General features: G+C 40.5%; 1 protein-coding gene across 1 annotated transcript; it reads left to right on the forward strand.

Moving 5' to 3' along the window:
* The first annotated feature begins 913 nt into the window (after window positions 1-913).
* Window positions 914-6,484, forward strand: LOC124258506. The gene is made up of 3 exons (XM_046692576.1): window positions 914-980; window positions 4,019-4,304; window positions 5,345-6,484. Exons 1-3 carry the CDS (start codon window positions 924-926, stop codon window positions 6,424-6,426), a joined length of 1,425 nt encoding a protein of 474 aa, XP_046548532.1. The 5' UTR covers window positions 914-923; the 3' UTR covers window positions 6,427-6,484.
* The last annotated feature ends 6,454 nt before the right edge of the window (window positions 6,485-12,938 follow it).

The raw sequence follows: 12,938 nt of genomic DNA on the forward strand, positions 1-12,938 counted from the left end.
TTCCTTTCAGAATTCCTGGATCCGCCCATGCGAATCCGTTGGTACATGACCAGATGGTGGCCACATGAATACCTGCACCAAGTTCCGGGTACAGCAACGTGCAGTAAAATGTGTACAAAGTACTGTGACTATGTGTCCCAGTCCACCCAGCTGTGAAAGGGTATCTCGTAAGAATGGGAAAAGCCACATCAACTCGGAGCGCCTAGTAGCTGCGAGAGTATGATCCCCAGGGAGTTGAGATTGATAATACAATGTGCCATTTGAGACTGACTTCCAATGATCGATGGAAAAACATAGCGCCTTTGAGCAGGTGATCTGGATATTGGCGCTATACAAATATACATAAATATATATTATAATGTATATAATATAATTTTGCCATAGTGATACCTTTTTATTGATTAACTAAGTTAATTTTAGAATACAATGGTTAATTACAGTACATATGTTTGTTGTTTGTTTCATACCTAGTTCTTTGACGGGCTAATTCCGTAAACCTTTCATTTCATTTTAGGAACCTACAAGTACATGTCATAATTATAAGAATCAGCAGGAAGCTGCATTACAACGACTATATCATTAAGTATTTGTGTACCGCTACCAAATGATATTCCTACTAGGTACATATATAGGCAAAAACATGTCAGCGCAACAGTGGACCCCGTGAAAAAACAGCCAAGGTAAATTAGGTCAGCTAAAACAACCCGGATTCCAATATACATGGCAATCCATGCTTCACTGAAAACTACGTTGGGGTCTGGTTTTCTGTTCACTAATTCCAATCATAATTGTCTGAGCATTGTTATTTCTGTATTCACTCATACGTATCGTCATTGCCTTTGCATCGATATTACAATCATTGCTTAAAGCCCAGCTGCCCGTCACAAATGTGTCAAAGCGAAGAAGTCTTCCTTGCAGTAGTGATGGCGGCCAGGAAGGTTTTACAAGTGCTGTTGTGGTGCTATTTCGTATGCCAACTGGTAAGTGATATAGCAGGGAAGTATGTGATGGGCTAATTGCTCTACTACATTTTATACCATCCTACAATAGATTTTGAAAATGGCTGAAGGTTGCTGGTATATCAGGTTAATCCCAATATCCATGTGACTATGAACCCAGCACCTCACAGGCATCCGGGCTCATAATAGTCAGATTGTTAGCGCTGTGAGCATTCAGCCTGGTTTCCTGGGTCTGTTGCGCCTGCGCTACGCTCCGACACTGCGAACTAGGCTGTGTGAATGGAGTTTAGCGCATTATAAATGTACTTATCATTTATTATCATGTAAGAGTGTTCGTACGGCTGCTCCTATTATGTTATGTCAGAGTATTTGTGCAGGAACAATTCAAGACTCACTATTGACGACGGGAAGGGTTTTTACTGTAAATCACTGGATTGTATGGCCCAGACTTAAATACTTCAGACCAATGTCATACGCCTAGAATATGGTTGTGTGCACCGACAAATAACATCAATCAAACTATATCAAATATTATCCACTGAAAGCTTTAATATCAACGAGAGAGTTACGATAAACCTCAAGACAAATACAAATGTAGTTTTATCCACCATGTTCAGGAACAGTCATCATTCCAAAGAAATCCCGAAATATATAGTCGGCATTTGATGCTAACAAGTAGCACGAGGATTCAAAATCTGTCATTTGAAAGGCATAATCATAGTAAATACTATTCTTACTGTATATGTGACCGTCGTTTCATTCATACCGGAGATGGTGTAGTGTACACTTTGTTTACTAACACCCGTTAAGGTCCGGGTTAGAATATTGATCTTCAGTAACCAATGCTTCTCGTAAGAGGCGACTAACGAGATTGGGTGGTCAGGCTCGCTGACTTGGTTAACACATGTCATCGTATCCCAATTGCGTAGATCGATGCTCATGTTGTTGATCACTGGATTGTCTGGTCCAGACTCGATTATTTACAGACCGCCGCCATATACCTGGAATATTGCGGCGTAAAACTCACTCACTCTTTACTAAACTGTGCATTCAGTCACGATCAGTAAATGTGCTAGCAGACGATTTGATACCTAATCATTTGTTACAATACAAAACTGTGAATGGAACAATTTCGTGACATCTTGTCCAACGTGTCGATGTCCTTATCATCCTGTCCCCAGTAGACAGTAGTTGACCAACATTATTTTTATGGTAAGAATAGGTTGATAGTGATTAGTATGGCATTTTTTGTGTGGTTGCGATTTACTTTCATCATGAACCCCAAGATGATTTATTTTGCAGTACAAAATTCACTGGCAGTTTAAATACAAGAACAGTAATAAACATTATAACGCCTACATATAAGGCACCATGTGTTGCATAAAACACAGTCGATGGCAAGCAAGCTGTGGTATACTCATGACACTTTCGGATGTTACTACAGACAAACACTGTTGTGTCCAAATCGAAGGGACCAACGTACATACTTCGAATTATCCAAACTTCGACACAACAGTGAATACAGAAGGAATACGCAGGGACCCAGCCATGACATCGATACACCCGTACATCGAAGTACGACACGTTTAAATTAGTAGCTGAGATTGCTAGTGGCTGTATCATCAAAGGGGGTTAAAGTATCGAAAAAGTATTGTCCTCCTGAGAGGGTGCGTAAGTCCCCAAACTGAAAAGTAAATTCAAACTTACCACATTTTTAAAGGTAGTATTTTTGTGATCTCAAATTATGCCTAAATGTTCCTACAATCGGCTGAAGGGATGGTGTAAATCCAGCTAGGGTCCATGCAGGTAGCAAAGGCACTGTAAGGTACAGTAATTTGTTTAGATTATAGATATTTACTACATGTATTACCTGACTTTTGGAAAAATACTCTTAACCACTGTCATATAATACCAGTCAGGGATTTCAATTTTAACCGATGCTAGATATATTTAGCAAAAACATCTAAAGGCTGCAGAATTTTTATGATCTTATTTCCAATGATATACACCCAAATATTTGTAATAAATGGCAGCTGTTATTTCCTGAAACAGACGTTGATTGGAAAAATATTAGTTCAGTATACAGAAAAGGATAAGACTCAAAACTTATAGATTTTCGATATAGATTTCTACAAAAAGAGAATTGCTTAAAATTAAAAATATTGATAGCAGTCTATGTTGATTCTGCAATGATGTAAGTGAGAGTGTTTGTCATGTGTACGGGGAATATCAGGAGACACATGCAAACTTTTTCGAAAAAAATGCAAATCTGGCTTGAAACTTTATACCCTCATTCCTTGCTATTATCAAAACTTATAGTTTGGTTTGGTACTTTAAATCAAAATATATTACTAAATCACATCATCATTGCGGGAAAAAGACATATTTACATATGCAGTATTACGAATATGCATCCAAATATAACTTTATTTATAAAAAACTCTGAAATATATGTTCTTCCTGGAAAATCATATAAAAGTAATAAAATAAAACATTTCAATCACAAATGGGGCCTTTTCTTCAAAGTACTTTGATGACCTTAAAATGAATGTCCATATTTACCTGATATCATTTTTCTCTTGTATTGCACTATATGTGTTTATTAATATGATATTAACATAATACCTGTACATCCTTTATCTGTATGTACCAGAGTTTTGTACATTTGACATTGTAATCTTGGAATCAATTAGAAAACACCCCCACACACCACACTCCACCCCACCAAAAACATAAATAATAAATAATAAATAATTAAATAATTAAATTAAATAAAATGAAGAAAAAAAGGTCCCCTGGCGAACTACCGAATATAATGTGATATACCACGTGCTATACTGTCCTTTGACGACATGATTTTATACCGTTTAAAAATATTTCATAATTTGTTACTGATGTATAAGATTCTCTCGTCAGGATATGGCTGAAATATTGCCAATGTGGCGATAAATTTTAACTAACTCACTTAAAATTCGACACAAGGTTGTGTGCCTGAGTTTACTTCATGTAATTAAACACACCTTCGTTAAGTTTTAACTATTTTCCTTCGTCTCTTATAGGGTGGCTTTGTCAGCATTATAGGTCCAACGTTGCCCGACCTCCAGGATCACTTCCAAGCCAGTCTCACAGAGATATCTTATCTGTTTCTCTCACTTGGCTTTGCTATGTCCGCGGGATGTCTTCTATCCATGGCTGTGCTGAAGTTCCTGGATCCAAACCTGGCACTCGCTGTGTTTTTATTGGTTGCGGCTGCAGTTACACCTCTTGTGGCCCTGACCCCACTCCTGTACGTTGGCTGCGTTGCTGTCGTTGTGGTAGGAGTCGTCTTAGCGTGTGCATTTAACTGTGAGTATACTCTTCGTGATTCCGTCCAGAATCTGCCCCTACCTCTCAACATATTACCATCAGTGAGTGAGTGAGTAAGTATGGTTATACGCCGCTTTTAGCAATATTCCAGCAATATCATGGCGGGGAACACCAGAGATTTGGCTTCCCCCACCGCACCGGGAACACCACACATTGTACCCACGTGGGGAAAGCTTTATGAAATATTACGTTTGCTAGGTCGCGAACATGTACGAGAGAATTAGAACACATGGCTACTTTTACGGGAGTAAGTTGATGTCAAACAAGTTTCTTATTGGCATCTTAGCAAAATAGTATCGTCGCACTCACGGGTCTATCTTCCCGTCTCATATTACAAGACACTGCTAATTTTGACCAGTTATTGCCCGGGTGTGAGTATTGCCATGCATAAAAGTCTCTGTTTTTTCTTCAGTATCGTCTATCGAGTAGGGGTGGGCGATAATACCGGTCAACCGGTATAATGCAATTCGAACTTCACAATACGATATATTGCGGTACACTTTTCGCGAACCGGTTCACCCGATACGATCGGCAATTTCCGTGACCATGATCGGTAATTTTCGTGAAGTAGTAAAAAATATTAATAACATTTGTATTTTGTTTATATTGTTATACATTAATAGTTTTGAGAATGTTTATTGGTCATATAACTGTAAAGCATGCAAATATAAATAAATAGATTGGAACCGCGAGTTCCAAGCTTTAGAGCGACATCTTCAGTGGTCATTGGCATTGTTTCAAAAGAAAGGAAACAGTAATTTCACTACTCTAAACAATGTGTTACACTTGCACAATATATTGTTGATCCGGGTTAGAATTGGTCTTCACCCATCCATGCTTGTCGTAAAAGGCGACGAACGGGATCGGGTGTCATCGTATCCCAGTTGCCTAGATCGATACGCATGCTGTTGATCACTGGATTGTCTGGCCCCGACTCGATAATTTACAGACCGCTGCCATATAGCTGGAATATTACGGCGTAAAACTAAACTCACTCACCCTGGTGTTGTTTCTTTCAGGTGTATGCCACCAGTGCAATGTCCTATTCCCCGGCAACCCTTCCATTATACATGGTGTGTTCATAGCTTCTTCTGTGGGAGGAATAACATCACCTCTCATCGCTTCACCTTTCCTTAGGCAGAGAATCAACAACAGCTCTAACGAGTCGGCTCCACCAGTTGAAGACAATCTAACGACAGAACCGTCTCAGAATGTTTTAAGTATAATACCACTGCTTCCTCTTTCACAGAACAGCACAGCTGGATGGAACTTCATGTCAACAAGGCTGACCTCCTCACTGTTGTTGAAGAATGACACAAACTTTACCACCTCCTCTACTGACATACTTAAGAGTGATGCCACACAAGTACACTTAGTGTATATAATTGTAGGAATAGCGTTTTTGCCAGCCGCTGTTGGCTTCATGGTCCTCTATATCTTACAAGAGAAATGCAGGGTTCCGAATCCTCCTCAAGAAGTATCTACTGCTTACGTATCTCTCGATGAACGTGGAGAAAAGGGTAAATGTATTTTTGTGATATTTCTTTCATTATTGGCTGTTACTTACATCCCATTTGCTGGAATACCCTATTCTTATAGTTCATTTTTGACGACATATGGTATTGAAAGCGCTCTCAGACTCGATGTGCAGAAAATGGCAGAAATAACTTCATTCCTTTGGTTGATGTACTTGCTAGGGCGAATACTTAGCACAGTCGTTAGTCTTTATCTAACTCAATCAACGATAATGTTCGTTTGTCTCATTGGCACGCTCCTATCAGCAATACTTGTGACAATCATTGGTCCCCTAAGTGAGACATGTTTGTGGGTGGGTTCTTTGCCTCTTGGTTTGTTCACAGCTCCCCTTCTGGCAGCGTCTCTGGGCTGGTGCCGGACGTGCGTTACATTGACGCCAATAGTGTTAGGTGTATGTACCTTAGGTGACATGGCTGGGGCAGCTTTACTGCCATATGTAACTGGTCAGATAATTGGACGCTTTGGTCTGGATTGGTATATGTATTCTATCATTATATATGCTGCCTTCCAACTAGTTTCTTTTGGAGTCCTATCTATATTGGGACAGATGTTGAAAACTGTGTAATCGCTCATATGAAACTATTATTAGTTAGTGTGTATACTTCCTATATAGTGTTGCAATATTGGTTGGTTTGTTATTTAATGCCACAATATTCCAGCTATATGGCGGCGGTCTGTAAATAATCGAATTTGGACCAGGCAATCCGGTGATCAGTAGAATGAGCAACGGTCGCCGGAGTTGGGATACGATGGCGTGTTCGCGAACACCTGCTATCATCACTATTTCATAGTGATTCATAAACTCTGTCATCGTATCGCATGATGACAATCACTGGATTTTCTGGTTTAGACTCGATTTGTTTAAAAACAACATCGTACTGCTGTAATACTGCTGAAACAAATATCTGCTCATGATATTGTCACAATTGTACAATCGACTCTGCTTTTGGCAGAGGTTTCTTATGAATGTGGAAAAGGGTTTTGTCGCTTCTATTAACCAAATCAGAGTCTGACCATCCGATCCCGTTAGTCGCCTCTTAATCCGGATCTTCACGGGTCAGTGTTACAAAGGATCCCTTTCGGATTTCATTCCACATTAAGCGTGATTTAACTGAAATATTGTTCAACTATTATCGAGTAAAATGAGCATGCATCTGTGAATGAATGCCAGAGAATGGAACAAGGATAATTCAACACGTGAGACAGTGACAAGCCAAACTTAGAGATCATGTACCAAAGAAACGTATTTATCAACAACATACATGTATTCAGTTTGGCAATCTATGTGATTTGGTTTGACCTTAATGTAACCGGAATGTGTATGTATCAACAGAAGACCAGACACTGGCTACGGGGTGTGAGTTTATTCTTTGTCTTATTAACATACACCCCTGTGCGTGACACTGAGGTGTAGAATTCGAAGAAGCCAGGTTCTTTCGAAGAATATATTGCTGCTTTATTTCTGAAGCCTTTTGTGTGCTTAACAGTGTAAAATGAAGTGACATGATATAATATACTGTTTTCCTCAAGTGTCTGACGCTTGTTATTAATGACTCAGTGAAGTATTGGGTTGGTTGTTCAACGCCGCACTCAGCAATATTCTACCTATATGGCGCCTGTCTAAATAATCGATTCTGGACCAGACAATCCAGTAACCAAGCAATTACTCTGGATAAGATGCCGTACATCATAAAGCATATTTAATTTCGTAGATTTCATGCTCTAGACTTCGCTGCAGCAGTACATCCCTTGCCAAGGAATTTTCTTTTCACAATTCAAAGCTGTTATCAAAATTCAAAGCTGCAAACTCCGTGTGTGGCAAGTCAAAATCTAATATCTCAGCCTGTGAATTTGCTGTGTGTGAGACACAGCATGTGCCGTCCTTTGGCGTCATAGCATTGTCTCACTGGTCAACATGGTCTGTCGTCTTTGTGGAAGTTCGTATTCAATAGCACAACGGGATGCATGAGGACAAAGACACGGTATCCCAAGTGACTATCGGCCGAGGAAGCTTTAGGGGGCAAGATCAACTGTCCACATTAGCTGTATTACGCCAAATGTCAGCCCACTCTCCGGCTCTACGGTAATGGAATCTTGAATCAGCTACGAGAAGAAGGGATTGTCCCTGACTGCCACCGCTCAGGTGAAGGTGCTTTCTCGGTTGTTGTCAAGGATGATGTAACCAGCCGTCGTGGAAAACAAACAAACACCTGGAGCGCAAAGCCTGTCAGAGACCCTTACACCTCAGAAGAACGCCAGATAAAAGCTGATGTCACTCGTTTTGACAGGTACGTACCTATTGTTACTTCAAAAGAACATATCTGCTGTTACCTGTTCTAACAATGATATACCAGTCTAAGTGGGTGCCGCTGTCCAATGTAGGTTTGTGGAGCAAGTTCAGAAGCGAGCCCTCGATCGAGACATTAAAAGAAAGACGATGCTTCTTGAGAAGGAGAGGCAAAACCTCATGAAGAAGATGAGGACGCATCAGAAGCTATTTGGGCGGGAAAGAAAGTCTTTGCGGAGAAGAAGGCATCCCAGGAGGAGAACGCGGCCAAAATGAAGGCAAAGGCTAAGTCAAGAACGTGTTTGTTCTTATACCTTCAATGATTTACCGGTGTAAGTTGGTGCCACTGTCTACTGTAGGTTCAGGGCCGAGGCCTCGATGGAGATATTAAAAGAAGGAGGGTGCTTTTTGAGAAGGATCGAGATGCCCAACCGCTTGAAGACGATGATGGCGCATTCAAAACTGTGTGAGTGGGGAAAAACCGTCTTCAACAACTTGAGAAGGAGAAAGCATCAAAGGAGGAGGGGAGGAGCATGGCGGCCAAGAAGAAGGCGAGGTTGCTGGGAAGAATGATGAGGTCTAAATACAGAATTCACCAGTCAAAACATAGGGGGAAAGTAGGGAGAGGGAGACGCTTCGGTCGTGAGCAGAGCCCAGTTTTATGAACACTTTACAATCTTTATGTGGTAATAACAGTTTGCTCTCTGGGGACAAGCAACCCGTTGTTTGATAACATTGATGATCAACATCGGGGATCGTAGCACACTGAGTTTGGTCAAACAATTTTTAAACCATTCCATCCTCCTGCAAGAGTCTTCTCTTTAGACATAATGTGAATTACGATGACGTGGAATTTAAGACTACAATTTTCATAGAGACGCTCACGCACATTATTCTGTCGTCCTGGTCGCGATAAAGACTGTGTCATTATGACAGGCGTCTCTCCGGTGTTAGTCCGAGAGCACGAATATGTGTGTCCATTGTAACTATTACGTTTTCAACCTGAAACTGGGGACATTTTCACAAACCGATCATTCGATAGTTACGTGGAAACATAATTTTGCCTCTCTTTACGAACATATTGACGTATTTTCAAGTTCAAATCAGATGGTTTATTCGTTGAGAAAGAGCAATGTCTCTTGAAGGTATGATACACATTTACTGTTTATGCGAAAGTTTTGTGTGGAAATTTCCACATAAACTATAAGGGTCATTTTGGATGATTGAGTCAGATTGACCATGGCCTTTAATGTTGTAACCCTGGTGAAACACTGTTTAGAAAATGTTTTAAAAGCTCTCTGAACGTTTCGAGGAAGGGGCATTCTAGAGTGTATCTCAAATGTTGTGAAAGAGTGAGTGAGTTTAGTTTTACGCCGCACTCAGCAATATTCAAGCTATATGGCGGCAGTCTGTAAATAATCGAGTCTGGATCAGACAATCCAGTGATCAACAGCATGAGCATCGATCTGCGCAGTGGGGAACCGATGACATGTGTCAACCAAGTCAGCAAGCCTGACCACCCGATCCCGTTAGTCGCCTCTTACGATAAGCATGGGTTACTGAAGATCAATATTCTAACCCGGACCTTCACGGGGATCAAATGTTGTGAAATGTCAATACCAATGATATCACATGGCAACAGAGCTAGTAACAAGTAAGCTATTTCCAGGTATGTTATGATCACGGCTTGGAACTTATGACGGTATGTATCACAGCGTTGATTAACGTACATGGTGAGTTGCTTTATTGTTTTTAACTTGTGAATTATGCATTTATTGGAATTGGAAATGGAAAATCTACGATGCATTCGACGTGTTATGTGTTTTCTTTTCGCGATCACTAGTGCCGCACAAATACGTATCTATAAAGAGGACATGCTTCAAAGTTATGAACAATTTTAACTGGAGCGAAGATGATATATCCACAATCACTATCTCTGCTGGATGACCATCAGTGAACTCTTATAACTGTATATTTTTGTTTATATCAACCTGTAATACTATCGGCCTACGCTTATATTATTTAATCTATTAAGATGTTTTTGTAGCTAATATGAATTTTGGCGCGTATGGAAGATCCAAACTTACTGCACATGATTAACATAAAGTACATACATCGTTAAACATGGTTGAACTGCGTAATGAAGTGAGTTTTTGAATTAAGACTTCCAAAGTACTCGTTCTTACAGAGAGCAGATTGACTGGCTATGGGCGATCTTTTTCAATTTATCTTCGCTTCACTAACTCGCTAGGTGCACAGGTACTACCACGGCACATAAGGAATCGTTTAAAAGGTCACTTCACATGGTTTATATTTGCTATAACTGGATACACAGGTACATATGATATGCACCCAAGACAGTGAGAAACGACAACACTTCTTTATACAGTTGGAGTAAGCAAACAGGAATGAACACACCTTTCTCGAAAGCACTTGGTTACTACGTCAGATAGTGAAGTAACTGGTCATACAGTGGTACAGCGCCGGATCGCTGACAGAAATCTTCATTTATGTTGACAAATGTTTGATCGATAGGGTTTAAAATGAATTTTGATGGCGAAACCAAAACGGATCATGACAAGGAAGTACAAGGTTATCGATGGGCACTTATTTCCGGCATCAAGAACGAAAGGAATAGGTTGTTGACGAGGATTGCAGCTGTTCACAAGAAAACAGCAACGACACTGACTGACTGACTGAGTTTGGTTTTACGCCGCTTTTAGCAATATTCCAGCAACATCACGGCGGGGTACACCAGAAATGGGCTTCACACATTGTACCCATGTGGGGATTCGAACCCCGGGTCTTCGGCGTGATGAGCCAACGCTTTAACCACTAGGCTACCCCACCGCCCCTCAACGACTCTGATCACAACGAGGCTTCGTATAGCTCTGTAACAATATTACTACGTAATATCCTTATCCGTAATGATACCTCCCTATCTGGCGATCTAGCGGAAGTAACTAATCGCTCCAAGGCAACTTGGGCCAGGCATGTCATTGGGCAACCATGTGTTTGCATCGCAAAGGAATAAAACTCCTCAAACTCCTTCCCAAGTCCGTTTTACATACCAATACGCTGCAAGCTCCAATACAGACTGGTATACTATAAAGGTAAAGCTGGTTTGGGGCCATTATCATTTGCAGAAGCCCAGGGTCTTCCATTAACTGCCCGACGAAGGGAAACGTCATAGAACAAAACAGATGACGTCACTATTGAGAGTGACGACCTCGACCTTTGCCCATTCTACCAGCCGCCATTTGTTACAATGCTCGACAACGTTAGAGTTCCAGTCGATGTTTTCATTGCTGCGTGTTGTAATATATGGTACACATGTTAAGGTTGGCACCGGCAAGAAAGTGCATAATGGCAGATGGTAAATGTGACGAATGTGAGTCAGAAATATCGTGAATATTGAACCCAAGTTCAAACGAGCCATAGGTGATTGAACATCGAGAGCTGAGCTCCTTAGACGTCACCTAACAACGGGCCTGATAATGGCCCGTCGTCAAGCAATTTGGGGGCATTATCAAGTTACAGTGGCCCGCTCATTTCTGATAACATGCAGGCGTTTTAATGATAATTCTATCCAATTTAGCTATAATAGTCATTTGCCTACCTCATTTTCATGAAATGCAGTTTAGATGTGGTTGGTTTGTTGTTTAACGTCGCACTCAGCAATATTCAAGCTATATGGCCGCGGTCTGTAAATAATCGAGTCTGGACCAGACAATCCAGTGATTAACAGCATGATCATCGATCTGCGCAATGGGGAACCGATGACATGTGTCAACCAAGTCAGCAAGCCTGACCACCCGGGTGTTACTGAAGATCAATATTCTAACCCGGACCTTCACGGGTATCAAATGTTGTGAAATGTCAATACCAATGATATCACATGGCAACAGACCTAGTAACAAGTAAGCTATTTCCAGGTATGTTATGATCACGGCTTGGAACTAATGACGGTATGTATCACAGCGTTGATTAACGTACATCGTGAGTTGCTTTATTGTTTTTAACTTGTGAATTATGCATTTATTGGAATTGGAAATGTAATTTCTTTTGGAAATCACTAGTGCCGCACAAATGTGTATCTATAAATAGGGCATGCTTTAAAGTCATGAACACTTTTAACTGGAGCGAAGATGATATATCCACAATCACTATCTCTGCTGGATGACCATCAGTGAACTCTTATAACTGTATATTTTTGTTTATATCAACCTGTAATACTATCGGCCTACGCTTATATAATTTAATCTATTAAGGTGTTTTTGTAGCTAATATGAATTTTGGCGCGTATGGATCCAAAATTACCGCACATGATTAACATAAAGTACATACATCGTGAAACATGGTTGAACTGCGTAATGAAGTTAGTTTTATAATTAAGACTTCCAAAGTACTCGTTCTTACAGAGAGCGGATTGGCTGGATATGGGCGATCTTTTTCAATTTATCTTCGCTTCACTAACTCGCTAGGTGCACAGGTACTACCACGGCACATAAGGAATATTTTAAGAGGTCACTCACGTGGTTTATATTTGCTATAACTGGATACACAGGTACATATGATATGCACCCAAGACAACACTTCTTTATACAGCTGGAGTAAGCAAACAGGAATGAACACACCTTTCTCGAAAGCACTTGGTAATTACGTAAGATGTGAAGTAACTGGTCATACTGTCCTCCGTCGGGCAGTTAATGGAAGACCTAGGGCTTCTGCAAATGATAATGCCCTCAAAAATAGCATTACCTTTATAAAAGTGGCCCGCTCATTTTTGA

This window comes from Haliotis rubra, unplaced genomic scaffold (assembly GCF_003918875.1).
Source record: "Haliotis rubra isolate DU_JTF1 unplaced genomic scaffold, ASM391887v1 Scf695, whole genome shotgun sequence".
Taxonomy (NCBI): Eukaryota; Metazoa; Mollusca; class Gastropoda; order Lepetellida; family Haliotidae; genus Haliotis; species Haliotis rubra.